Here is a 26,171-nt window from a genome sequence, read left to right as displayed (position 1 = left end):
TAATAATTCGCTGGTGCGGGTACCTACAATCGACTTGGACGTCGTCCAAAAAATGTTATAACATTTTCTCTTTTAAGTATGGGTTCTTGCAATTCGCGCACATAGTCGCTTGGTAACGGTTCGTCAACTATTTTCTACAGTATTACGCTGATCAATCTATATGTCTTCTTGTTACTAAACCTTGCTTTTATGTGAGTCGGTTTGTTGTCATGTCGTTCAATTTTCTTTCATGTTACAAATGCCTTTCATACCAACTCCCGGTGTTTGGTTTAACTTTGGAGGTATGATCTCCTTTCTTGGTTTTACAGACAAGCTTTTCCAATACGTCAGTATACAACTTGGTATTATGTAGACGCAATCAATAGCAGTTTACAGCCTTCGTTTGTCGGTTGGTTTGGTAAGTATAACCTCTTATTTCAATGAGGCTTCTTCCCGTCAACTATACTGTCATAATTGCTTCAACTTCCCTACATTTAGGCTTTACATTGGAGTCAGTTTTTTTTGTAAATTTTTTGTTGATTTTTTTTGGGGGTTCTAATCATACATCAAGTCAGTCCCCAGTCACCTCACCACTCAGATGGGAGTCAAGCGGGGGGTGACCGGGGACTGACAGCACACACAGACAAAAAGGTACTGAATTAAAAAAAGAGGCCCCATCGGCCTCCACTCCCACCACCACAGCACCTCCCTACCACCACCTACCAGCTAATTTAGCCAGTAAGCGCCCTTGGACGCGAGGGGACAGTGTCACTGCCCGGGGACCCCTGACGGGGGACCCAGGGGCGAGTGAGTACCCCGTCAGGGTGCTCACTCAAGAGCTCGGCCGAGGCCTCCTCTGGGCCAAGGCAGTGACAGCAGTCTCCTGCGTGATGAAGGCAGCAACAGGATCTGCGTGGCGGGCAACCGCACAGATCCCGTTGCCGGTGGTAGCAGCATTCACGGTAGAAACCGCACATGCTGAATCCCCGGGCGCGACACGAGCCTTCAGGCTCGGTCAGGCGCCCCTCCCGGGTGACCGCTCCCCCTGACGAGACAATCTGACACCCAGACCGGTGGTACTGGGCATCAGGCAGACGGCCGGCCGCGGTGTCCGGCCGGGCCCACGGGTTCATGAAGGGAGACCAGGGTGCGGTCTCGCCTTCAATTCCCCGGGCGTCTGTTGTCTCATCGAGGTTTGCGTCGCCAGACTCGACGGTGGACAAGGCCGCGAGTTGGGGGGAGGAGTGGGGATTGGAGAAGTTGGAGGAGAAGGGGTCGGGTCCTCGGCGCCGGTCGTCTTTTCGACGTTGCCGGTGGAAACCGAGGACTCCGACGCGCGTTCGAGCTTGCCATCTTTCTTCTTCTGGCTCTGCTTCGCGCGACGCACCTTCTCGTGCAACTTGCTATGGCGGATTCTCTTCCGCTGGGTGGACCAGCCAACGAAAGAGGGGGTGGAGGTGTCGACGGGGACCTCTTGGGAGAGGGTGTCAGCAGCCGTGGATGGCTCAGATGAGCCTGGGGCCATGGCCCTGGTGTCGGAGCTAACAGGCGTAGCTAGCGCCTCGGCGTAGCTGATTGCACGGCCGGCAAACCCTAAATGTTGGTCATGGCGGACGCTGGTCTCGCCAGAAAGAGATAGGGGACCAGGGATCGCTCCCTGGGAATTGTCAGGCATCGGCATTGCGACGGCCTCCTCGAGGTCCGACTCGGAGATTGGTGTCTCTGAGATGGATGGCACACTCTCTTCTTCAATGACTTCGGCCATTGCGGCATCCGACGCTGCCTTGCTCAGATGCTCGGTGCCGGCAGCAATTGGATCAGTCTCCGGTTCAGATGAATGGAGAGCATCTGACCCTAGAGTAATGCGCCGGCCACCTTGCTCCTTAGAAGGCTTGGCCTTGCCCTTCTTGCCCCTCTTGTTGTACTTGCGAGTACGGGCTCGCTTGGGTGCCGCAGGAGCTTCGTCAACCTCGGTGTCCTGCAGCGAAGGCTCCTGACAAATTGTCTCGGTCGAAGAATCCGAGTCCAGCAGGACCTGAGGTGTCTCAATGGTGTCCATGCTTTGGGTAGCTTGCATCGAAGGCTCTTGAGAAACAGCTTCGGCTGCCGCAGCTGTGCCTGGCTGCAATTGAGGTGATTCTTGGACGCCTGGGGACACCAAATCATCCGTCTGGCCGCGTCTCTGGTGCTTCTTGCCGCCCTTCTTCTTCTTCTTTTTCTTCGGGGCCTTCTCTTTGGGCTCCGCAGTCAAGGACGCATCAGGGGACTTCTCAGTAGCAAGGTCGCGAGGAGATGCTGCATCAGGCTCTGACTGGGACTGCTGTTGAGTACCCAGAGTCGTGGTATCGTGCGGCTGCTCTTCCTTCTGAGCACCGTTGTCCTGGGATTCTATCGTCACAGCAGCAGCCAAGGAGGTCTCTGGACCAGCGGTATTTTGCTGGTTTCCCTTGTTCGCGCCCTTCCGCTTGCGAATACCCTTGTTTCGCTTCTTCTTCTTTTGAGGTAAATGCACAAGCTCGCTGCTTGGGAGATTTGCTGTGATCGCTTCGCCATTGTCATATTTGGCGAGGAGGCTTTCGATGATTTCGGAGCTGCAATCGGAGACAGCGTCGTCGTTTGGCTCCTCAAGTTAGCACAAAAGTCTTAAATAGGGCCAGGTAGATTATAACTTACATCGTCTCGTGCCTTCTTGAATTGTTCTGTCAAGTCGTCGCGTAAACCCTTTATCCTGAAATTCAAACCATCCTTGGCGTTCTTGAGCCAGAGACGGTATTTTTCCAGATGGTACAGAGTGTCCTCGGTGATTAGATCGGGGTGGGGGCCTTTATGGAAGTCGCAGGCAAAGGGAACATCGCCAATCGTTGGCTCAGCCAACTGTTTGAGATAGAAATTGAGGCGGGGAAGTGCAGGCAATTTGGTCACAGATTGTTGATTTCCAGAGAGGGGGGTTGCGTCAGGTAAACCAATCTCGATTTCGAGAGCCACGATTTGCTCGACTAAAGAGTAATACATGTCGAATTGGTCGGATTCGGAGTCAGGCATCCTGATTGCGGACAGGTCGGCTGGCATAAAAACAGTCTTCGTAAGTGTCCTTATGAACCTCATATGCAGCGCTACCTGCAGTTTTGCAAGATTCGTAAGTCCGAGTTTGGGGTCAACTGCGGTTCTGCTAGGAGGTTGATTGTTTTTGGCTGGAATCAGATCAAGCACAGTAGAGGTTTCGGTTGATGAGACAAAACGGTAAGAGAAAGACAGTTCGGCAGGGGCCAAAGGATCAGAAAATGCGTATCCAGGTGGGGCAGTCAAAGGCTGCGAGGAAAAGCTTGCGGTGAGGTGGGATGAAAAGTTTCTCGCCAGCACAGGTAGTGGCTGAGATGAAGTCTCGACCAGTGCAGTAAAGGGGGAGCTGATCAGACGCTGGGATGAGGCTTGGATGGGCCTCTCAAGCGCCTGGATGGCAGAAGTCTGGCTGTGGCTGACTCTGCTGATGTGATGCTCTGCGTTGCAGAAGAACTCATCGGTTTCGGAAGATGTGTTGTAAGGGGGCGGTTTAGTATCAAGAGACAGAGGGGTCTCAAGTGGCAAAAGGGACTCAGAAGGCACAGGAGTCTCAAGAGGCAGAGGGGTCCCAACAGATCGAGAAGTATCAAGAGCCAGAGGAGTATAGGTAGACAGAGGGTTGTGGATAGACAGCGGAGTGTGGGCGAGAAGAGGAGTGTCGATAGAGAGGCGAGTCTCAAGAGGCAGAGGGGTCTCAAGTGGCAAAAGAGTCTCAGAAGGCAAAGGAGTCTCAAGAGGCAGAGGAGCGTGGGTGGGGGGAGGATGAATGTTGGTGGGTAGGGTTAAAGCGCGTCGACACCCAGGGCAAGTGCAAACATCGTCTTGCTGCGTCAGGTGGCACTCGCTGTTCCTAGCCGTGTCGATTATTGTGGTGTATTGGGGGAGCTGGCGGTGGCTGGCAACAGCAGAGGTAACTTCTCGAGGACCAAGCTCAACAACGTCTGAGGCTGGGTCCGCACTAAGAACGTTGGGCACCTCATGGTCACCTTGCTCTTCCGCCGAAGATTGGCAAACATCCGCTAGAGACATCTCAAGTAACTTGTATGTACCAAAAGAGATTGGATGAAATGTATGTCTTAGGGTTTCGGGTTTCGGGTTTCGGGCTTAATGGATAGGAACGAGATTAGCCTTGATCCTATCCCTAACGTCCCTGGACTTGAAGTTACTTACCTCAATGAATGGTCAGACCAACCCGGCCCTGAAGCCGATGTAGAAGAGGGTATGCACCCTTTTCTCTGATGGACAAAGAAGGTGAGATGTTTTGTGAATTCCCGATCTCGATCAGCTTGTCAAGCTCATGAGAAAGGGTCTTTCAAATGTTGCAGGCTGGACAATCCTCGTGCGATGGGCAACGGGGGATGGCTAACGAGGAGTGATAGTACTTCACCTAGAGATGGGCCGCATCAAGGTCAGTGTCTCTGGGCTGCATTTTCTTCGGATGAATGACGGCATACTCACGCAGAGACAGGGGAACAAAGAAATCAATGAATAGATTCACCAGGCAGACCTGATGAGTAGATGACGACAGGATACACAGACGGTGTGATGGGTGAATGTAAAAATGGCGAGAGGTTGGAAGAAGAGGAGGTGGGAAGAAAAAGGACGATTGGAATTGGTGGAGACTCAAGAGATCCTGGAGAAGTTTTTTGTTCATTTGAAGCATAAGGACCTCGCCGGCGCTTACCCGGATGTTAATACTTGGGATTTACTTCCTGCCTTGACTATCCTTCCATTTTCTATTTGCCGTAGAAAGCTCCTTAGAGGCCCGACTGAGTTTAAAAAAAGCTACATTATATCCAATAAAGGCAGGATCCAAACTCATGTATTATTTCTAAGTGCCATAACCTTCATATAACGGCCGTGGCGGGTGTGGAAACGGCTCAGTCGTTCACCTGGGGAGGTATTGTTTTCAGGGCTCGATGCGCACGTGACTTACACATGGCCACGTGACTTGGCGTGTGGGCGTACATGACAGACTCATACGCCTTAAGCCTCAGGCTGCCAAATGCCCGACTCTGTAACGTATTCGGTAAGCGAGCCGGCCATGTAAGCCAACCGGCCACCCAACCCGATCTATTAATTTTAAATGCATTTATTTCAACCAAAACGCCATTAAATTCAATAAGCTAAAATCGAGGTCTATTAGGACAGGCATTTCTCTTATGACCCTCAATTCCACATGCTCCACACTTCGGTAAGGCCCTCGTACGCGGCTGTAAAGGTGCCGGAAGCGGTCTTGGCTGACGGGGTATTGGCGCTTCAATTACTGGTTCTTCCACCTGAATAAGCTCGAGAGCCTCTGAAACTGATAGGCCTTGTTCTCGAGATATCTGCCTAGTAGACCGAGTCCGTTTTCTCTTTTTTTTCTCGTTTTCGGCCCGTAATTCCTTATTTTCCTTCGCTAGTAAGATAGCGTTATGCATTGCAAGCTGGCAGCCTTTGATAAGCTGATTTAAAGCGCGATCTGACGGGCTCGGTGGACTTCGCGATCTTGTACGAAGTAAAGCTTTAATTAAAGAAGCTTGCCGACGTAGTTGTTTCTCGGTAAAAGGTGTTTTTGGGGTGAAATTACGGCTCGATTCGCTCCCTCGGCTCGGAGGGGGGTCGGGGTTCGAAGGCATATATTAAGCTTCGAGATCACTCGATCGGGGTCGTAAGGCACTAAACCGGCGGCGGCGAAGCTATTCTTAATAGTCTCTGGTTTAAATGCCTCGATTCGGGCGAGAGGGTATTCTTCGAGGAAGTCTAATTTATCGACGTAGTTGATTCTAGCACGCGTTTTCGATTCGATAAGCCGACCGTAAGACCGTTTTAACACCGCAAAACAGCCGATATCGAGAGGCTGTAAAAGGTGAGACGAATGCGGAGGCATACAAATTGGGATGATATCGTTTTTTCCGCAAATTTCGTCGAATTTCGGGGTTAAATGACTCCCGTGGCCGTCGAGTATTAAAAGTCTATACTTCCCCTTCGTACGCGAAGAAGTAGACGGAATAAAGAGCTTTTCGAGCCACCGAAGTCCAATTTCATCGGAAGTCCACCCGTTCGGACTAACCTCGAGGCGCCAATCGTCCGGAAGGCCGTCGAACCAAGACTCGACGAAGACTTTGCCCTTAAAAATCACGCACGGAGGAAGCGCCCACCCCGACGCGTTTATACATTCAATTGTAGTCACCCACGCGCGATTTCCGGGCTGTAAAAGTGCTCGCCGACCGTAGTATTCCTTTCTCGTAATAACCTTCGCGGTCGCAATTAAGCCCATTGCAAAACCGGTCTCGTCAAAGTTATAGATATCGTCGGAATCGATACCGTACGAAAGGATCGTTTTTTGGACGAGAGAAAACCATTCACGAATGATTTTAGGGTCTTCGCATTTTGCGCGCTCATAGTTATATTGCCTCGAGAATCGGGTTGAAAGGTCGGGATGCCTTTTTACGAAGTTATAAACCCATTTCTCGCCGACTGTTTGAACTGGTATAGTTCCCCGCGCCGCGAGAAGAAGATTCGCAGTTTCTCGTACAGTAGATGGCCGAGGCGCTGCTCCACGGTCATCAAGAGAGATGATCCATTTTTGAAGCGATTCCTCTTCAATTGCTGTTAGTTTATGGCTGTTAGCGCGAGTTTCGGTGCGTGTTTTGTGGCCGCGTAGTCGGTCTTGAAGAGTTGTACGAGGTACGTTAAAACAGCGCGCTGCTTCACGAACAGAAGATATTTCTTGTTTCTTAATAGCCTGAATAGCTAATAAGAGCCTGCCTTCTTGCTCGATTAAATTTCGAGAGGATCGAGTACGAATTGGTGGCATGGTGGGTGGTTGAAGAAGAAAGGTCTAATTAATTGACGCGTTTCGCGCTAGGTGGCCGGCTGGCTTACATGGCCGGCTCGCTTACCGAATACGTTAAGTTAAGTTAACGTTAGGAAAAAGCTGGACAACATTGCCCAGCTTCTACAAGGTTCGGTTCGGATTGCTCCGACGTTCAGGAAATAATTAGCGGACACACATGAGTAGAACTTTCATTACGCAAATCTTCCCTGAATTCCACGGCGATGATGGCAGAACATGTTCCTCAAGGGAAATCACAACAGATGTGCATCATTATCTGCACATCAATATCTAGCACCATATCTTAGATACCATCTTAATGTAGTATAACCAGGAACAATGTTTGTCTATTCTGTTAAGCAGAAGTAGGCTCTTTAAGAACCTGGCATATAGTCTGCATGACGCAATAATCGAACCGAAAAGATTCTCGTCAATCAAATAGACGAGACAGCAAACTGGGAAGTGTAGAGACAAATGGGCCGACAGTACCCCGTACATTAGTTTAAGCAATCCGAGACACGGAACTTGAAAGATACCGGATCAGATAATAGCGCCACGGTGGACACTCGTACCAGCCCAATCTAATCAGATGATCTAGCGAAATTTGCAGATACGATGCTAATCAAATCTTTTCCAGAGCAATTGTACTACCGGTCAAAGCTGGCCGATATGCTTGGTCATTTACTAACAAAAATAAGCTGTGGATCAGCCCTGTCAACCACGCGTGGCAAGGCAGGCAGTTCGACCCGAAAGAAAGGCCGATTGTCTCGGATGCCGCGCAAACGAGAAGATGCGCAAACAGGAGAAAAAAGTTATCTGATCCTTTTGGTCCCTGGTTCCCCTGTGGAGTGGAGTTGGTCGGAGGCCGGAGTTCTGCTTACACGTGGATTTAATTGAAAGACACGGGACTTTGTATCCTACAAAGGTAGGTATCTACTGAGGTCCATACTTGTCCCGTTTAGTGCGTGGAGACTGTATCTGGATTTTGTACATAACGTACTACTGGTACGTTTGTGTAACTTAACGGGAGGAGTATTGTAGTACCATTTCACTATTTTGTGGGCCAATTGATAATAGTTATTCCTAGCGGGTTATAGGCCAGGGGAATTCCGGCGTGGGCTACGAGTGCGAGTCTTGGCACACTGCAGAGCGGAGGGCTGTCGCGTTCTCGTAGGATTTAGGGACTTGGCATTATCAGGGCAGGATTGAGCTGGCGTGTCACACAGGCATGTCCACGCAAGCTTTGAGTGCGGCTCAATGGTGGCTACTAGAATTGAGGAAGGAAGTTTTTTATCCTTTTAATAATTTTGGATGAAAGGAGAATTGTGTAGAGAAAGGTTATAACATTCTGCATTCAGATCGTTATACATATATAAAGCATTAAATAATATGATAAAACGCACAACTGTATGTTTGATAACAGCTTCCAGGCCGTTGATCAATGTTTAAACAACCACTAAAACAATTGGCGAGAAATGAGGAGAGAATCAATCAACACGCGTCTTATCATAGGAGAATCCCTGAAGGCGAGTTCTAGCACCTTAGAACACAACACCCTTGGTCTGCTTGACCTTGTTCAGGTCAATGTTTCTGATCATCAAGGTCCAGAAAATGCAAAGACCCATCAAACCAGTTCCAGCAGCAAGCATTCTTGTCTGGGAATAACCATAGGCGGACTGGATTGCCAGTCTGGTAGCAGATCCGACAGGGTAGCTCAGTTGGGTGGAAAGGTCCTCGTAGATCAGATCGATGTTGTCCATAGCAGAATCCGGGAGCCTGGTTTGCAAGGCTTTGTAGAAGGTGTTGGTCCAGATGGCACCACAGATAGTGGAACCAGCGGCATCACCGACAGTGCCAACAACGTTCAGCAGGGCAAGCACAGTAGCAACGTGCTGATGGTCAACAGCAGCCAAGATAGAGAGCTGCTCAACAATAATGAAGACGGATCCGCCAATAGAAATAAATATCTGACACATAACAAGATAACCGACTGACTGGTTGGGGCGGCGGAAATAGATCATGAGACCCTGAGCAAAGATGTAGAGAGGAACGGCAATGTAGAGAAGCCACTTGAAACGGCCAGTCCTGCGAATGAGGAAACCGACTCCGAGTAGAAGAACGCCGGAGACAACGTCAAAAGTGTTGCTGACGTATCCGGCCTCGGAGATAGAAAGGTCATTCACCGCCTGCAAGAAGGAAGTATAATAATTGTTCCAGCAGTAGTAGGAGAGTTGGTATGTCGCGTCAAGCAAACATGCGCCAATGACAGTCCGATCTGTCAGTAGACTGAAGTCGAACATCGGAGTAGGTGCAAAGACGACTTCCCAAACCAAGAAGACAATAAGCATAACAAATCCAACTACAATCATGGCAATAATATAGCCAGAGCCCCAGCCATTGGGAGCGCTAGCAGCGATGGTGAATGGAAGAAGGAAGACCGTGAGGCCGACCGAGAAGACGATAACACCAAAGGCTATTCGAAATTAGTTCTTTGTAACTTTCAAGGCTTGTATAAAGAAACCTACCATCGAACTCCTTGGTATAATGCCAGATGCTCTGGAGCACGGTCCGGCCGGTAGGTTCATTGTGCAAGAGACCCCCAATCTTGGCCTTGCGGAGGTTAATCTTTAAAATAAAGAAGAGAGGAGCAGCCACGATGGGAAAGATGATGGCAAAGCAACCAAAACCCCACCGCCAGCTGATCTTTTCATAGAAGCTTTCAGCTGCCTTCGGGCCGGCAAAGGCAGTGATAATGTATGGAGAGGAGGTGAAGGCGAACGCCAAACCTCGGTTCTTCAACGTAGAGATATCGGCCGTGATCACATCAACACAGTATGTCATGCCTCCAAAACCGATGCTGTAGAAGACGTACGCGGCGCAGAACGTAGGAAGGTTGTGGCATGCAGCCATGATAATCAGACCGAGAGTCGCGAAAACGGTCATGCACAGATAACCTTCAGCACGGCCCCAGACGTCCATGACCTTGGCAGTGGGGATGTACACTGCGGCTGTCATGGCGTCTGCAACAATGTAAATGACGTTCAGCAGCGAGTGGCTTTCGAAGTCACTGGTGACATAGGACATCAAGCTGTAATTAATCGAGGATTGCATTGCATTGACGAAGTAGAGGAACCAGATGCTATTAAAAAAGCCTGTTAGTCCACTGATCGGATTGCTGATGCCGTTGATTTCTCATATTCAAACTCACTTGACAAAGACCGCAATCAGCATGGTCTTCGACCAGCTCAAAGTGATGGCTTCGACATCTCGAACACCACGCTGGGTGTCTTCGGTGGGAGCCTCCGGGTTTCCATCACTGGCATTGGCTGGAACGACAGTCTCAGTAGCAAGATCTCTCTGGTTTCCTCGTCTGCGTTCACAGTCACTGGGGTGACAATCTCCTGGGTCGAAGACCTCCGGAAGGTAGATCGGAACCTGGCGAAACCCATGTTGATATGGCCGAGAAAAAGCCTTGAAAGAACTCAAACAGCTCAAAAAAGCCAGGGATCCGCTGCCCTTATAGAGATCCTGTTATTGTTAGCGCATGAGATCCGGCGCTTGATATCCACCTCGTCGGCAAGTTGGTGGAAAACCAATGCACGCCACGCGGTGATATTTGAACCAAAATGTAAAGCCTTGGCAGTGTCTCAACGTGCCATTTGCTAGAGGGCCATGATATTAAAAAAAATTCCGGGCCATTGCGCCAAGTCCTCGGTCAGCCCAAAGAAGGCCTAGACAGCCACGTTCGGCCACATTCGGACAATCCGAAGGCAAAATCTAATCAGATGCAATGATTTCTTGGTTTCAAGCAAGGAAAGGCAATGCTAACCGGGGGTACGTCCACCAAGCTTCGAGATGCTCGTGGAGTCTTCCTGTTCAGGAAATTAAGCAGTGGACCGCCTTGGCAAGACTTGGCATATATTGGCGAATGGGATTCTCTCTTCCACCGCGTCAAGAGCCAGAAATGACCAAACAAGCCCGGTGCTGAAATTGAACCACCATGTTTGGGACACAGAGCCCGACACTAGAGCCCTAACTCGGGATCCGAGCGAGTTCACCCGATACGAGTATCTAGTGTATCGATGTGCCATGGAGGGAACCAGGGACCTCAACAGGTATGCCCAAGTATGAGTGAGTCGGAGCGGAAGTCACGTTCAAAAGGTTCAAGTCGATGTATGGTAGTAATAGTGTGTCATAGGACATCTCAACAACTACATAGCAAGTATCAAATACACCAGGTATCAAATACTCAATACCAATTACCAAATACCAAATACCGAATACCAAATACCGAATACCAAATACACATGGATCAGATAAATCGCCCCCACTCTTCAATCCTCCGATACTAGTCCATAATTGGTAATCTGATTAAATTAAAATATGTTTTTTTTTCCTTCTTTTTCTTTTTTTTACTCTCACAGCTTCGAGTTACGCCAGCCCGGAGACCGTTTCTCCACAAATGCCTGGATTCCTTCGGCGAAGTTGGGACCACCTACTAGCCGAGGATACCACTCATCCGCCAGATTTGAGACAGTATCCTCCACACTGCCAGCTTCCCAGCTCATGCGAACACCCATGCGACCAACAATTAGCGCATCCGGGCTGTTTTTACACATGACTTCCGCAATGTCAAGCGCCGCATGAACAACATCCACAGGCGAGTCTACCACTCGACTGACAAGGCCCCATTCGTGGAGAGTGGTGGCGCTCACATTCCTGCCGGTAAGCACGAGGTCCATCGTGCGTTGAAGGCCGATGGTGCGGGCCAATCGCGGCAAGCAGCCGGCCACAGGCACAATACCTCGCTTGACCTCCGGAAGAGAGAAGATAGCGGAGGAGGCAGCCACAATGAGGTCGCAATTGGCTATCATCTCGAAGCCTCCGCCCATACAGATGCCATTAACTGCAGCGATGATCGGCTTCTTGCCACTCCTGCGAGGCAGCCCTGCGAGACCGGGTGCAGACATGTCATTTACCACTCCGGCCTTGTTCATTGCGTTCCATTCTGCGCGTATTGAGTTAGTTTGGTCAATTGGAGTGATAAGAGCAGAAAAACGGCGAATCCACCTCCTAGGTCGGCTCCGGTACAGAAGGCTCTGCCATTGCCTGTGATGATAGCTACCCATAGAGTTTCATCCTTGTCGAATAGCTCCCAGATATCTGCTATCGCCCGACTTGTAGCGTTATCGATGCAATTTAACTTGTCTGGTCGGTTGATTGTGACCTGGACAACGTGTTCATGCGGGAATGAAACATCAAAGTTCTTGTAGTTTGATGGCCTTGATCGTAAAGACATGATGAAGAATGTGGAGAGTATAGACCAATGCAACTAAGGCTAACCGATGTCTTTTTATGCTTGGGACGTGAAATTGGCTACTGTACTTAGCGCATTGGGTGGGAGCTTACAGCCCGGAACCTCGGAACCCGCGTACCACGACTGGTACAGATAAAAAAAATTGAAACAATTCCCCATATATTATATATCGTGTTGCCTAGATCGTCCGAAACCAAATTACTTCTTTTGGATCTGACAAGGGAAAAACGCTCGGCTTCGGTTTCCATATCCTTTCTTGATCATCCTCGGTTGTTCAGGAACCCTGCATACATATAATCTTATTGCTATCTAGCTCCCTTCCACATTTTTCTCACTCCCAGTTGTCCAATTTCTGCCAAGCTTGGGATCAATTGCCCAAGGACTGCGACAATGGGCTCCAATTCCGCCGCTGTCCAGCAATATCCTTTGGTGAAGCTTCCACACCCATATTTGACTTCATATCGGGTGCAGTCGGCTGGATCGTCGCCGGCTAAGCACTCCTTGACACTTGATGAGCAGCCCACCGCGGGACGATCGTTGCCAGAAACGTTACATTCAGATGAGCTCTCGTGGCACGAATTGGCATTCATTCCCAAGACTGAACAGCCTCCAATTTCAGATAACACACCTTGGGGTCGCGCGCGACGCAGCCCGCAAACCGTTTTCCAATGGACGGGGAGCGCGCCTTCTCTCGCCCAGATCTGGAACGTTATCCATGCTATCTACCTCGCTCACTCGACAATCGAGTACTTCAGACTTGACTTGGCTGGCACAGGGCAGGACGTGATTCGCAATGAGCTTCTTTCCACCGGCCTGGCGATCCAACACCCCAAAAATCTTCGCGACAGAGAGAACAAGGCACTCCAATTCGACCAACTGTTGGTTCTCCGAAGCGCCTTCTGGCAAGGCGCTGCTTCACCAATGGGCCCTCGCCCCATCTGGGTGGTAGGAGATGGCACAGATGGACCTATGCGGAGCTCGCTCGATCAGTATCCAGTCATGCCGGAAAACTACCAAATCACAAATAAGTTCCCCGAGGAGCCGGTATATACTCGTCACCCGACGCGTCGTCCCAAGCCTCATCCGGGCTCAATTGCCTACAGTCGCTATATACCAGAGATCAACGAGCACTTCTCGCTCGAGGTGGTCGATTGGCAAGATGCGGAGCATGTGAAGCTTTTCAACACATGGCAAAACGACCCACGCGTTGCAGCAGGCTGGAACGAGACTGGAACCATCAAACAGCACACTGAGTATCTGCGCAAACTGCACTTTGATCCCCATGTTCTCTGCTTATTTGGCCGCTTCAACGACTCCCGCTTCTCTTACTACGAGTTGTACTGGTCAAAGGTATATTAACATTCCAAACTGCTCGTGATCTCATTCAACATTTATGATGCTTACAATATACTTACAGGAGGACCACTACGGCGCCCACTACGACGCCGGAGACTATGATCGCGGACGTCACTCTCTCGTCGGCGATGCGAGCTTCCGAGGCGCCCATCGCGTGAATGCCTGGTATTCCAGCTGCATCCACTACTGCTTCCTAGACGACCCACGCACAGCCAATGTGGTCGGTGAGCCCAAGGCAACCGGTGGCATTATTCTGTCATACGAGAATTCCCAGGGCCTCACCATCGGCAAGTACGTCGACCTCGGACATAAGAGATCGGTCCACTCGATTTGTAGCCGAGAGAAGTGGTTCCAGTTGTGTCCGCTGTTCTGGGATGGGCGTGAACGGCCTTTAGAGTCCGCTGATCGTGCCGCGTGGAATGCCAAGCTGTAATAATTCTTGACCTTCTTGTTTGATCTTTAATGTACAAAATTCACGGCCTTACTTTTACTTGAATTTTCTTTTTTCCCCCCTTTTCCACGTCCAAGACAAGTGGGTAATAGTGTAGCTCTTTGACCATCCACAGCTTTCTTCCAGGGAGTTCTCTGCGGTAATAAGAGAATCCACTTTGGTTCTGTTGTCCCGATCTGATTGATCAGATAAGTTAAAAAGAATCTTCTTAGATTGCACGGTAAATTTACGGAGCTCGAGGGCCCACTCACACGGGCGAGGTAAGTTATATGTAATGACGCTTCGACTTTTGCACGTAATATGTAGGGAAATAGCCATACAGGAGTGGAGGTTTTTGCAGATTTATGTGCTGGGAAACCCAAAATGAGAGATCTCTCCAGTGACGAGTTCTTGCCCACTTCGAGTAGAAAGGATTAGGACACGGTGGATCATTGGGTTCATTCAATTGGCACATTCTAAAACATCATACGACATAAATTGAGTATGTATGGGTACCTCGAAATAAACATACAATACGTCAATACGCATCCGTACGAACTGGTATGTACAGCCCGAGAGCGACCCATGGTACGTCAGCCCCACGATCTGATAACTCTTGTAACATTGAATTTCTGGATTTCTCGATTTCTGGATTTCTTCAGAAGTATCTAAACCGATGTCGGCTGAAAGAAAAAAAAGGAAAGAAATTTAGTAGCCGGATGTTAAACATCCGGACCCCTTCGATTCCCTTTCACTTGGCATATTTCTTTGGAGCTCGTGTGTCCCAGATTGCTCTACCGGATGGAAAGACGCTAACGGGTGGATGCGACTTTTCCAGACTCTGTCAAGCCAAGCAATAAATTTGTTGCTTCGGAGAACTTAGCTTCCTCAACACTCGAACCGACAATTATACAGGTGTTGCAAGCCGTCGCCCAAATCGAGTCACAATGAAGCTCTTCGGGCAACTCTCTGGTTACCCCAAGCTTCTCCTGGCTGGCAACCCCTCACGAGCCGAGCTGGGGACACTTTTGCTTGGTATATTGTCCGCGATTGCAGCAGGTGTTCCATTTCCAATCATTGGCATTGTCTTCGGTCAACTGCTCGACGATTTCAACGATGTTACTTGCAGTCAATCCGACGGAACCGCGTCCTCCAGCTCCGACTCCAGCTCTCAATCCGACATCAACAGTAAAATCTTGTTGATCGTGTATCTCGCCATTGCGCAATTCGTTTTGATTTATATGCACCTGCTATGCTGGACCATGACTGGTGCGCGCCTTGCGCAGAGACTGCGTGAAAGATATCTTCAGAACTTGCTCAGACAGGAACCGTCTTTTTGACAACTTGCCTGCTGGAGAGGTCGCTTCTCGTCTCAACACCGATATCCAGACGATTCGTTCCGGTACTGCCGAAAAGGTTGGAATTTGTCTCTCCAGTTTCTCCTTCTTCGTCACGGCGTACATTGTCGCCTTCATCAAGGATTATATTCTGGCTGCGATGCTCATTTCATTGGTTCCGGCTTATTTCCTGATGTCCTTTGTTGGAAGTCATTATATTGAGAAATACACCGGGCGCATGTCCGACTACGCTGCTTCCGCCGCATCGATTGCTTCCGAGGCGCTTTCCAACATTGTTGTGGTGCAGGCGTTCGGTGCCAACGGCCGTCTGGAGCAGAAGTTTTCCAAAGCTCTGAAGCAGTCGGAAACCGAGGGCTTGAAAAAGGCTGCTGCCACTGGTATTCAGGCTGGTTTCCTATACTTCATTGCCTATGGTGCGAACGGTCTGGCCTTCTGGCAGGGAAGTAAGCAGATTGCCGAGTCACTGGGCACAGACTCAGCGGGTAAAACTGTTGGGTCTATCTTCACTGTTATCTTTGTCTTAGTGGAAGGTTAGTTCGGCAGAAATCTTACAACGGAATTTATACTGACTAAACCCTCAGCTACTTTGCTCCTGAGTCAAGTTGCTCCATTCATTCATCTGTTCACTCAGGCTGTGGCATCGTACCAGAAGCTGCGTGACGACATTGACCGCAAGCCTTTGATTGATGGATCTGGTGATGCTGGCATTCGTCTCTCGCAGGCCGAGGGCGGATTCGAGTTCAAGGATGTTTCATTCATCTATCCTTCTCGGCCTGAAATTACTGTTCTTAACAAGATCAGTCTCTCCATTGCTCCCAAGAAGCACACTGCCATTGTTGGTCTTTCCGGAAGTGGAAAGTCAACCATCGCTGGTCTGGTTAACCGGTTATACGACGCTACCGAGGGAGAGATCACTTTCGACGGTCATAACCTTCGCGATCTCAACACCCGCGATTTGAGAGGATTCCTCAGTCTGGTCCAGCAAGAACCTTCTCTGCTTGATCGGTCCCTTTTGGAGAATATTGCTCACGGTTTGATGAACTCGAGCAACCCGGCCCACACACACCTGAAGACTACCCTTCTCAGTACTGACCTTTCGGATGTCGCCAACGAAATAAGGGAAGGCTCAGACCTGACCACAGCTGCTGAGAAGCGGGGTGCTGAAGTCGTCGAAATTGTCGCGTTGGTCCGAAAGGCTGCTCAGCTCGCAGATGCAGATGGCTTCATTGAGGCCCTGCAATACGGATATGCCACTCTTGTCGGTTCCAGCGGACGTCTGATCAGTGGTGGCCAGAAGCAGCGTGTCTCTCTTGCCAGAGCTCTTGTCAAGGATCCGGCAGTTCTCATCCTGGACGAAGCCACTGCTGCTTTGGATTCTAGAAGTGAACAGCGTATCCAGCGGGCTATCAACAACATTTCGACTGGCCGAACTGTCATCACCATCGCTCATCGTTTGTCTACCATCACCGGTGCCGACAAGATTGTCTGCATGCACAAGGGAGATATTCTTGAGGAGGGAAGTCACTCTGAATTGATGGCCCAGAATGGTCCATACTCTGATCTCGTCAAGCTGCAGACTCTCGGGTCTGCCCCCAACAAGACTGAATCCACTGTCAGCGTTGAAACTGTCAGCAAATCTGATGATACCTCTATCACAGAGGTTGACAACGAGAAGGGCAGTGTTTCAAATGACACTGAACCCGCCAAGGAGGTTCAAGTCTCTACCACTGAGCAGCCAGCCCCTGAATCAGCGGAGGATGAGGAGGATGAGCCCGAGACTCCCAAAAGAGCCTGTGGGCTCTTTGCAAAGGATACGCACCCGCTGTTAGACCCCATCTCCTTGTGATCCTCGCCTCGCTTCTCGGTGCCACTATGGTCGGCGGAGCTTTCTCTGGTGAAGCTGTCATTTTCGGTAACACCGTTGGCAGTCTGAATCCTTGCAAGAGTGCAGCCAGTATCATGAACCGTGGTAACTTCTATGGTCTCATGTTTTTCGTTCTCGCTCTGATCGAGTTCTTCGCAAACGTCGTCAGTTGGGGAGGATTCGGTTTCGTTTCTGAGAAGATTGTTTACAAGGTCCGAGTCTTGTCTTTCCGGTCACTTTTCGAACAGGATCTCCAATGGCACCAGTCCAACGGCCGGTCTCCTGCCCTCCTTCTTTCTTACATTACCAGAGATGGTAACGCCTTGGCTGGCCTGAGTGGCTCTGTCATCGGTACCCTATTCGCTATCACGGTCAACCTCATCGCCGCCATTATCCTCACCCACATCATCGCATGGAGAATTGCCTTGGTCTGTTTGGCCGTGGTTCCCCTTTTGCTTGGTGCTGGTATGATGGAGCTTATGGTCCTCGGCAAGTTCGAGGAACGTCACGAAAACGCCTACACTAAGTCAGTCGACATTGGTGTCGAAGCAGTCACCTCGATTAAGACAATCGCATCTCTCTCCCTCGAAGAGGACACTCTGCAGACTTACCGGCGATCCTTGAAGGGACCTCGCAAGGAGACACTCATGGTTACTATCCAAGCCAGTCTATGGCAGGCCATGACCTACTTCCTTGGTAACCTCGTGAACGCCCTCGCCTACTGGTGGGGTTCCAAGCAAATCATCAACGGAAACTACACCCAGACCCAGTTCCTGATCGTCGTATTCTCCCTCCTCGTCAGCGCCCTGCTCTGGAGTCAGATGTTCGCACTGGCACCTGAGCTTTCTGCCGCACGATCTGCCATGGCCAGGATCCTAGGCCTCATCGAGATCGGCAAGGACAAGATGAACGGAACCCTCAATGATGTTGAGTCCGTCGAAGAAAAGCCTACCTACGATACCGGCAACCCAGCCTCGAGTGTGCAACTCCGCGACGTCCACTTCTCATACCCCGCTCGCCCCGATATGAAGGTGCTGAAGGGTCTGAGTGTTGATATCCGCCCAGGCAAGTTCTGCGCTCTGGTCGGACCCAGTGGTGCCGGTAAATCCACCATCATTTCCCTAGTTGAGCGTCTCTACACGCCGGAATCCGGAGGCATATTCATCGATGGCGTCGACGTGACAAAGACTACTGATGTCTCCTTCCGCGACTGGGTCTCCTTGGTTCCCCAGGATAGCGTCCTGTTCGAGGGAAGCATTGAGTTCAACATCGGTCTCGGAGCACGACCTGGTCACGACGTGAGTCTTGAAGAAATCCAAGAGGCTTGCAAGCTTGCCAACATCCACGATGTTATCATGTCCCTGCCGGAGGGATACCAGACTCTCTGTGGACCTAATGGTAACCAATTCTCCGGTGGTCAGAAGCAGAGACTGTCCATTGCTCGTGCGCTTGTTCGTAAGCCTAAGTTGTTGATTCTTGACGAGTCGACGAGCGCTTTGGATGCTGAGTCTGAAAAGCTTCTGCAGGATGGTCTTGAGAAGGCTGCGCGGGGTATCACTGTTATTGCCATTGCTCATCGTCTGCACACTATCCGAAAAGCGGATGTGATCTTCTTGATTGATGGCGGTATTTGCACTGACTCTGGTTCGCATGAGGAATTGTTGCAACGGTCGGATAGTTACCGTGCCAACGTCATGCACCAGACGGTTGCTACTTAAAATAATAGATTTGCATATTTTTTAGTTATTGTTTAATATTATATCCATTTGTTTCTTTCTCGGATTATGTTGCCGTGTTGATTTAGTATGTCTTTAGCATGTAGACAATCTTAGTTAACATTGCAGATACCTCGATTGTCCAAGAAGAAACATGTTAATAAGTCTGCAAAACAGCTGTGAGAATAATTACTGCAGAGAAGTAATCTATTTCAGGTGGAGTGGACGAAAATCAAGGGGTAAAAGTAACAGATAAACTCCAAACCAATCCAAACTATCACCTTCCAAAGTACTACCTAGGTATCATAATCAATCCACTATATAATTCAAGCATCGAGCACCAAAGGCTCAGGGCCACAGCTAGACAATTCCTGAACAGCAGCTGCCAACTCATCGAGGGTAGCAGCGACAAAGGCCGCATCCTTCTCACTACCAACAAAGCCAACATGCATCTTCCCACCCCGAGCAAACGAAACCGCCTTCAGAGGATAAGCAGCGTCACCATGAGGGTTCGAGATATCAACCTTGCAAGAAGCCCCCGCAAAAGGCATAGCATCAAAGTCAGCCCAGTCCTGGTGGTGCACAATGGAGTCGAACGTGCGTGCCTCCGGTGACCACTGGGTGCATTGCTTGGAGATCTTCTCGAAGCCGAGGAAATCGTATGCCGAAGATTCGGCGGCTTGCTTCTGCACAAATTGCAGCAGGTCCATTGCTGTCCATTGGGACTCGAACTTCACTCTGGTTGGAGTGAGTTGGTAGCAGGGACCGATGACGTTCTCTACATTCGCGAGGTCGAGCATTCGGCCCGAAGTGACTGTTCCGAATGTCACGTCTGGCTTGCCGAGACGGCGGGCTAGGACCAAAGCCCAGGCTGCGGTGAGGACGTTTGCAGCGGTGATTTCTTGCACGGGTGTGAAGTTCTCCACTGTTTTCTCGTGGAAGATCGCTTTGTCGGTGGGTTCGACAATTGGGCCATCCAGTACGGACAATGTTGAGTCCTTGAGGAGCTTGCTCCAGTATTTGACTGCTTGGGTCTGGAGACGGCCGTCGGAGATGTGGGCGATGTATGAAGCGAATGGCTCGAAGTCGATTACCTTTCCTCCTGTGTATAGGGTCTCCAGATCTTGCAGAATTCTGGGCAGTGAGACACCATCGTATTGGGCGTGTGAAAGGCCAAGAATGAGGCAGTGCTTGCCATCGGTGCCTTCGACGTGGAAGATTTTGAAGAATGGTGATCCCAGCTCGTAGGTTGTCTCGATGTCTGCTTTGCAGAGGTCAGTTACGTATTGCTCGAGATCCTTGTCGGTCTGGTGCATGGCCACGGGCAGAGTTGCCTCTTCCAAGATAACCTGGAGGAAGCTAGATTCGTTCTTGATGAACACGGTGCGCAAAATGTCGTGGGCCTTGACCAGGTCACCGCATGCGCGAAGCAATTGTTCACTGTTGATGGTCTGGTCAAAATACAACATGTTGTACTGGATGGATGTCCGTGGCGCCTGGATGGTCTGTTGGATATCCATTGCTTGGGACTCGGTGACGGGACAGACATCACGGACTGGCCAACCTGGGTTGGCAAGCTTGGGTCGGACGGTGGAAGCCAAGAACATCTTGATGTCCAAATTGCTAAGCGCCGAGAATGGCTTGTAAGGTTGGACACTGTCCTTAGAAGCTTGATCAACCTTCAACACTTTGGCGGCATCGCCGAGGCGCATGTTCTGGAAGATATCGGCCACCGACAACGCATGACCTTGGGTGCGGAGACCGGACACCAGTTTCATTGCCAAGACAGAGTCACCTCCCAGACGGAAGAAGTTATCGTCGACATCAATCTGTTCTGGGGTGAGGCGGAGGATCTTGGCCCAAGCAGCCTGTAGGATCTTCTCTTGGGGCGTCAGGTTGGTCTGCGCCAAACCCTTGGTCCATGCCTCCTTTGTCCCCTCGCGGACTTGGGTGAGAACGCTTTGGGGAATCTCTGAAGCCAGATGGTTGAGGATAGTATGTTCGAGTTGCTCTAGTCCGGCGGGCAACTTGTCAACCACGACGTATGCAGAGGGAGCCATATAGGCCGGCAATGAGTCTCGAATATATTTGTCGAGCTTCTTCAGGGAAACAGCAAGGCTGACTGGAATCGCGTCACAGATAGTTGTCTCAAAGCCAGACTCACTGTTGGCAACATCGTGCTTCTCTGAGATAATCTGAATGCTGTCTTCATCAGAAGGCTGCTTCTCAACGAAGACAACGAGCTCTTGCTCCATCCTCTTCTGGGTATCTTCTGCCGAGGGCATGAAAACTGCCGCAGCAGCACGAGTTGATGGTGGGAGATGGTCAACGAAATGTGACTCAAGGTCTGCAATATCAATTGCATGTCCTTGGAGCGCCACGACATTCTCCTTACGGCCGATAAACACCATGCTTCCATCCTCACGCAGTTGCACCATATCGCCAGTCGGCTGCAACTTTCCAGTCCGGCCAGCCGATCCAGCACTGCCAGCCACAAGCCAGGCTGGAGATTCAACAGTCTCACCGGAGAGACAATCTCCCTCGAGCCAGAGCTCACCAACAGAGTTGATCGGCGACAAAAGTGCCGGGTTGCGCGCATCGCACACCCAGGGGACCACAGCACGGGGGTAGACAGATCCCTGCTTCATAGTGGCCTCCGCGCGGAGCTTACCAGTAGACTCGTCCACAGAGAGGGGAGGAGTCTGGTTCCACTGCCAGATCTGACTCACCTCCGCTTCAGGAAGACAAGAGATCTCATCAAGTCTCCGATTAAGACCCTTCGATAGCTGGGTACAAGCAGTCTCCAGCTGGGCAAGGATTCGCTGCATTTGGGAGCCCTCAATCAGACTGGTGTCGAAGCTTGCGCAGACTCTGAGACCGCCCTTGCGGATTCCAAAGGCTACCATGACCGGGTACGGGTTGAAGTGGATTGCTTCGCGCACGACGTCTCCAAGCTCAAAGCCGAGTTCACTGCCCACGTATTCCGGGTCGGGCTGGATGACAAGACCGGTGGGGGCTTCGCATGCGTACTGGGCATCCTGGCTCACCTTTCGGATGTTCTGCATTCCCATGTGTTGGTAGGGTGTGCGGGCCAAGACAGATTGCTGGATCGTCTGCAGATAAGCCTCAATGGAGCTTGAGCGGCGGACATGAACACGGATGGGGATTGTTGCGATCAAGGGTCCGACGATACTTTCAACGCCGGGCAGCGCAATATCGCGGCCGGTGAGGGTCTCGCCGAAGACGACATCGTCGCTTCCGGTGTATTGGGATGCTACCAGTGCCCAGGCACCACGGACCAGCGTGGCCATTGTGAAATGCGAGCCGGCGTTGGGCTCGAGGGAGATCTGATGCTCAATCAGGCCATTGGGAGTTGGCATGAAGTCTCGGGAGGGGTGACGAGGGAATTGGGGACCAACGGCACCGCTAAGTTCACGACGCCAGAATTCATGCATAGCGTTCTCGTCGGTGTCACGCACGTATTTGACGAAGTTCCGCATTTTTGTCTGGATCTCGACGGACTGGTTTTGCAACGCATCACTAACTTGCTTGAGGACAATCGGCTCTGACCATCCGTCATAGAGGACATGATGAACGGTCCAGACCATGTATCGCTTGTCGTCGTTTGCGACGATGGCGTAGCGAGCCAGGCTTTGTCCGAGGTTCATGCGCTCACTTCGGTCGTTCTCAAGGTACTGCTCTAGTTCGGTGGCGTACCTCCAGGAAACGCCTTCCTTGACAACAATCTGCTGGAGACCAGGGTCTTGGAGAGGCGCCAGGCGAGAGCGGAGGATAGGGCTTGCGGCGACAACATGCTCCCACGCCTTCCTCCAGGCATCGGTGGAAATATGCGATGGGATGCTTGCGACTCTCTGGGCAATGTATGCCTTGTCTGATTTGAGTGAGAAAGTAAACAGTGACTCTTGAGTGGGTGTGCATAGATAGATATCCTCGATGGCCTCTTTGTCAACGCCACAGGCCTCTGCTGCTTCGAGACGGGCACTCTCGACAGGCTGGGAGATTAATGAGAATGCAGGAATTTCTGTCTCAGTCTCGATGCTGCAGGGCTTAACGACGCTGGCCATTGCAGAGAGTGTCGGGTTGCCAAAGGTGTCAATAACAGAGAGATCGAGACCCTGTGCTCTGCACACGGACGAGAGTCTCATGGCTGCCAGAGAATCACCACCAAGGGCAAAGAAGTTGTCATCCGGTCGAATAGCTTTAGCATCAAGTTTGAGTGTCTCGCCCCAGGTCTTCCGCAGACGCTGCTCGAGCTCACTGAGCTCGCGAGTTGCGGTGCTCGCTGCGCCCTGATCCAGCTGACGCAGGTCAACTGTGGAACCGAATGCGCGTAGTTGCTTCCGATCAGTCTTGCCTGAAATCAACACTGGCATCACGTTAACTGGAATATAGATAGTCGGCACCATGTACCGTGGCAAGACCTTTGCAACATCAGCATTGGCCTTGGTTATTACCTCGTTCAGCTCGCTGGAGAGGCGCTCTAATGCAAGATCTGTCTGTCCCTTTGTGGAACCGAATGTAACAAATGCGACTAGCATCGCCTGGCCTCCGTACTCCTTGGGAGTGATCACCTCGGCGATGATGTTGGCATCTGAAGGCAGAACAGCCTTAAGCTGGCTCTCGATCTCGCCAAGCTCGACACGCTGCCCACGAAGCTTGACTTGGGTGTCTTTGCGGCCAACGAAGACAATACCCCCAAGCCGTCGGGGTCATATTTACCAAGGTCACCAGTCTTGTACAGGCGGCCCCGACGACCGGGGTAGTCTTTGTGACCGGCAACCAACCAGATAGGATCGTTGATGAAAACAGAGGCGGTCTTCTCGGGGTCATTGAGGTAACCCTGTCCAACAATAGGACCCTCGACGAGCAGCTCACCCACACCACCAACTGGAACAAGTTCGTTGTGGTCATTCGGGTTTACGATCCACAAGGCAGCACCATTACCAGGACCGATGGAAATGTAATCCCTGCCAGTGGCAGCGCTGCTGTTGATAGTACATCCAATTGTACATTCGCAAGGGCCGTAACCGATAATGATACGGGTCTTCTTGCCCCAGTTATTGGCGTCTCTGGCCGAGACAGCCTCTCCACCAAGTCCAAGACCACTGAGAGATGCAATAACATCCGGTTCCAAGATTCGGCCCACTGAAGGAGTCAGGCCAGTGTAGTTGATTCGGAACTTCCGAATCACGTCATTGATGTCGTTCAGTCGGTCCTCATCAGAGGGAATGCAAAGACAGCCGCCATTTCCGATGGTGACAAGCATGCTGTCAATGCTGACATCGAAAGCGTAGGACGCGAAATCCAAAACTCTGGACTCTGGAGTGTAGCCAACTGCCTCGCCTCGAGGAAGAGCGCTGCTTGTGTATGTTTCATGGGAAATCATCACTCCCTTGGGAGTACCAGTGCTACCAGAGGTGAAAATAATGTACAGGAGGGCGGACGGAGGCACAACCGGTAGGGTAGTGGTTGATAGAGAGTTCTCCAATTTTGTGAATGTCCCTTCGTCCACAACGAAGTGCTGACCACTGGGAAGAATTGTTTGGGCCAGTTCATATTGCTTGCGAGACGCAACCATCGACTTTGCGCCGACTTGCACACCCATGTTCTGGAGACGGGCCAGTGGAAGGGTTGGATCCATGAGAGCGAGAGTACCTCCAGCCTTCATCACACCGAGCACGGCGACAATGGTCCATCTTGACTTTTCGAAGCATACTGGAAGGACGTCGTGTACCTGGACGCCCATTTCGACGAGCGAGCATGCTACATAAGTAGAATACTGATCAACTTGACCGTAGGTCAAGCTGCCGTCCCAGGAATCAATCGCGACTTTGTCTGGGTGTTCGCGAGCTCTCTCGGCAATTCTGTCTTGCATACAGAAGCTGTGTGTAGGAGGCAGCTTGTGGTTCCACCCCCAGATGTCGTTCAGATCGCTTTCTGTCGGTTTCAGGCAGTCTTGGATGGTCGTATCGGAGCTTGAAAGGCACACTTTGATAGTATCAGCTAGCGCCTCGATATGGTGTTTCACTGCGTATGGCAGCATCTTCTCGATGTGCCACACTGGGCGGATTTCGAGGCGCGCATTATTGAAGCGAATTTCGACATGAAGTACATCCTTGCGATTACGGTTAGCTATTACCTGGAATCCAGGTTTTATCACGGACTCACTTCATCTTTAGTTTCTCCAGGCTCTCTTAAAAGGGAGCTTGTGCTCAGAACTAGGGACGCCGGATTTGAAGCGGCTTGTGAACCTGTCGCAATATTGCGCGCGATTGTCGCACCAACTTCTCCGACATTACTTTGTAATCCGCTCATTACTTCATTCATTGATAGCTTGTTGACTGGCTCCTGCACCACATAATCCGCGTCATGTTTGTAAGTCCAGTCGTAGGATATTTGGGCATCTTCGCGGCTTCGCAGAAGAACCATGAGCCATGAGAGCAACACCACCTCCTCTTTCATGCCGGTCGGACTCGGGGTATCAGAGGCAAGGCCGGCTATATCGAAAGACACAAAGTCGTCGCCATTGGCCTGCGTTGTCGTCATTTTCTCGACACCGTTTGTTGGCGCACAGGATAAATTCGCCTGTTCGAGCGGAATGAAACCCATCTTAACGGTAGACCAGCACAGCTGGTCCTAGATCCCTGATCCTGACGTGAAGAAGGAGTGGGAGCTCTTAAATTTGGAGCGGGTCGACTTGGCGGAAGTGGTATAGCTGACTCTTATACTAAGCCACGGTTCTGTCGCATTGTGCTCCACCTAACTTCCGAAGCGTCAACTTTTCCCTGCATTTATTGCGCATCTTGCCCGAGGTCGGCTATTGCGGGGTGGGTTCAACTCGAAAGAATAAACGGGCCGGAGCCTGCTTAGGTTTCATATTGCCCGTTGAGATGGAGTTCATACTGTACTGTAATGTAAATGACTGATCCACATGCGGGTAGTGCGTCATACAGAATAAAACGTAAAAAAAAAAAAATATATTATATAAATTGGTTCCAAAGGACAGGGAATCGACCCAAGCCAATTTTCCTATGGGGCTAGTCGGGGGTTTGATGTTAGGCTAGGAAATACCGAGACATGAGGGGAGAACGTGGTTACATTTCGAGCGCAGCAGCCCTACCCCCTAACTGAAATGGAAATAAAATCCGTTGCACGGATGATTCGGAGACTGGCTGTGCATGAAGACCCTCTATTGTGAAGTTTTTCGGAAATGCCCGATGCAATGCCCAATGGGAGCGAGGATCTTTGCGA

General features: G+C 50.7%; 7 protein-coding genes across 7 annotated transcripts; 4 read left to right on the top strand and 3 right to left on the bottom strand.

Annotated features, from left to right (window-relative positions):
* Window positions 1-954: 954 nt before the first annotated feature.
* On the top strand, window positions 955-1,550 carry N7446_000464 (uncharacterized protein; the record flags this gene model as incomplete). Its single annotated transcript, XM_058509231.1, has 2 exons — window positions 955-1,011; window positions 1,074-1,550. The coding sequence occupies 2 exons, from the start codon at window positions 955-957 to the stop codon at window positions 1,548-1,550; spliced, it is 534 nt and encodes a 177-aa protein (XP_058378210.1).
* Window positions 1,551-8,400: 6,850 nt separating this feature from the next.
* Window positions 8,401-10,308, bottom strand: N7446_000463 (uncharacterized protein; the record flags this gene model as incomplete). Its single annotated transcript, XM_058509230.1, has 4 exons — window positions 8,401-9,332; window positions 9,385-9,998; window positions 10,068-10,216; window positions 10,246-10,308. 4 exons carry the CDS (start codon window positions 10,306-10,308, stop codon window positions 8,401-8,403), a joined length of 1,758 nt encoding a protein of 585 aa, XP_058378209.1.
* A 969-nt stretch (window positions 10,309-11,277) lies between these two features.
* Window positions 11,278-12,158, bottom strand: sidH (enoyl-CoA hydratase/isomerase family protein; the record flags this gene model as incomplete). Its single annotated transcript, XM_058509229.1, has 2 exons — window positions 11,278-11,867; window positions 11,930-12,158. The coding sequence occupies 2 exons, from the start codon at window positions 12,156-12,158 to the stop codon at window positions 11,278-11,280; spliced, it is 819 nt and encodes a 272-aa protein (XP_058378208.1).
* Window positions 12,159-12,566: 408 nt separating this feature from the next.
* Window positions 12,567-13,965, top strand: N7446_000461 (GNAT family N-acetyltransferase; the record flags this gene model as incomplete). Its single annotated transcript, XM_058509228.1, has 2 exons — window positions 12,567-13,526; window positions 13,594-13,965. The coding sequence occupies 2 exons, from the start codon at window positions 12,567-12,569 to the stop codon at window positions 13,963-13,965; spliced, it is 1,332 nt and encodes a 443-aa protein (XP_058378207.1).
* A 944-nt stretch (window positions 13,966-14,909) lies between these two features.
* N7446_000460 (ABC transporter ATP-binding protein) lies at window positions 14,910-17,166 on the top strand (the record flags this gene model as incomplete). Its single annotated transcript, XM_058509227.1, has 3 exons — window positions 14,910-15,231; window positions 15,284-15,850; window positions 15,902-17,166. The coding sequence occupies 3 exons, from the start codon at window positions 14,910-14,912 to the stop codon at window positions 17,164-17,166; spliced, it is 2,154 nt and encodes a 717-aa protein (XP_058378206.1).
* A 26-nt stretch (window positions 17,167-17,192) lies between these two features.
* On the top strand, window positions 17,193-18,902 carry N7446_000459 (ABC transporter ATP-binding protein; the record flags this gene model as incomplete). The annotated part of the gene is made up of 1 exon (XM_058509226.1): window positions 17,193-18,902. The coding sequence occupies one exon, from the start codon at window positions 17,193-17,195 to the stop codon at window positions 18,900-18,902; it is 1,710 nt and encodes a 569-aa protein (XP_058378205.1).
* A 323-nt stretch (window positions 18,903-19,225) lies between these two features.
* On the bottom strand, window positions 19,226-25,529 carry sidD (nonribosomal peptide synthase SidD; the record flags this gene model as incomplete). The annotated part of the gene is made up of 3 exons (XM_058509225.1): window positions 19,226-23,563; window positions 23,614-25,035; window positions 25,089-25,529. 3 exons carry the CDS (start codon window positions 25,527-25,529, stop codon window positions 19,226-19,228), a joined length of 6,201 nt encoding a protein of 2,066 aa, XP_058378204.1.
* Between the last annotated feature and the right edge of the window lie 642 nt (window positions 25,530-26,171).

The sequence above is a fragment of the Penicillium canescens genome (assembly GCF_028828765.1).
Source record: "Penicillium canescens strain IBT 15451 chromosome Unknown utg000001l_segment0_segment0, whole genome shotgun sequence".
Taxonomy (NCBI): Eukaryota; Fungi; Ascomycota; class Eurotiomycetes; order Eurotiales; family Aspergillaceae; genus Penicillium; species Penicillium canescens.
Note: the sequence above shows the minus strand (reverse complement) of the source record. Positions and strands in the feature narration are given on the sequence as shown.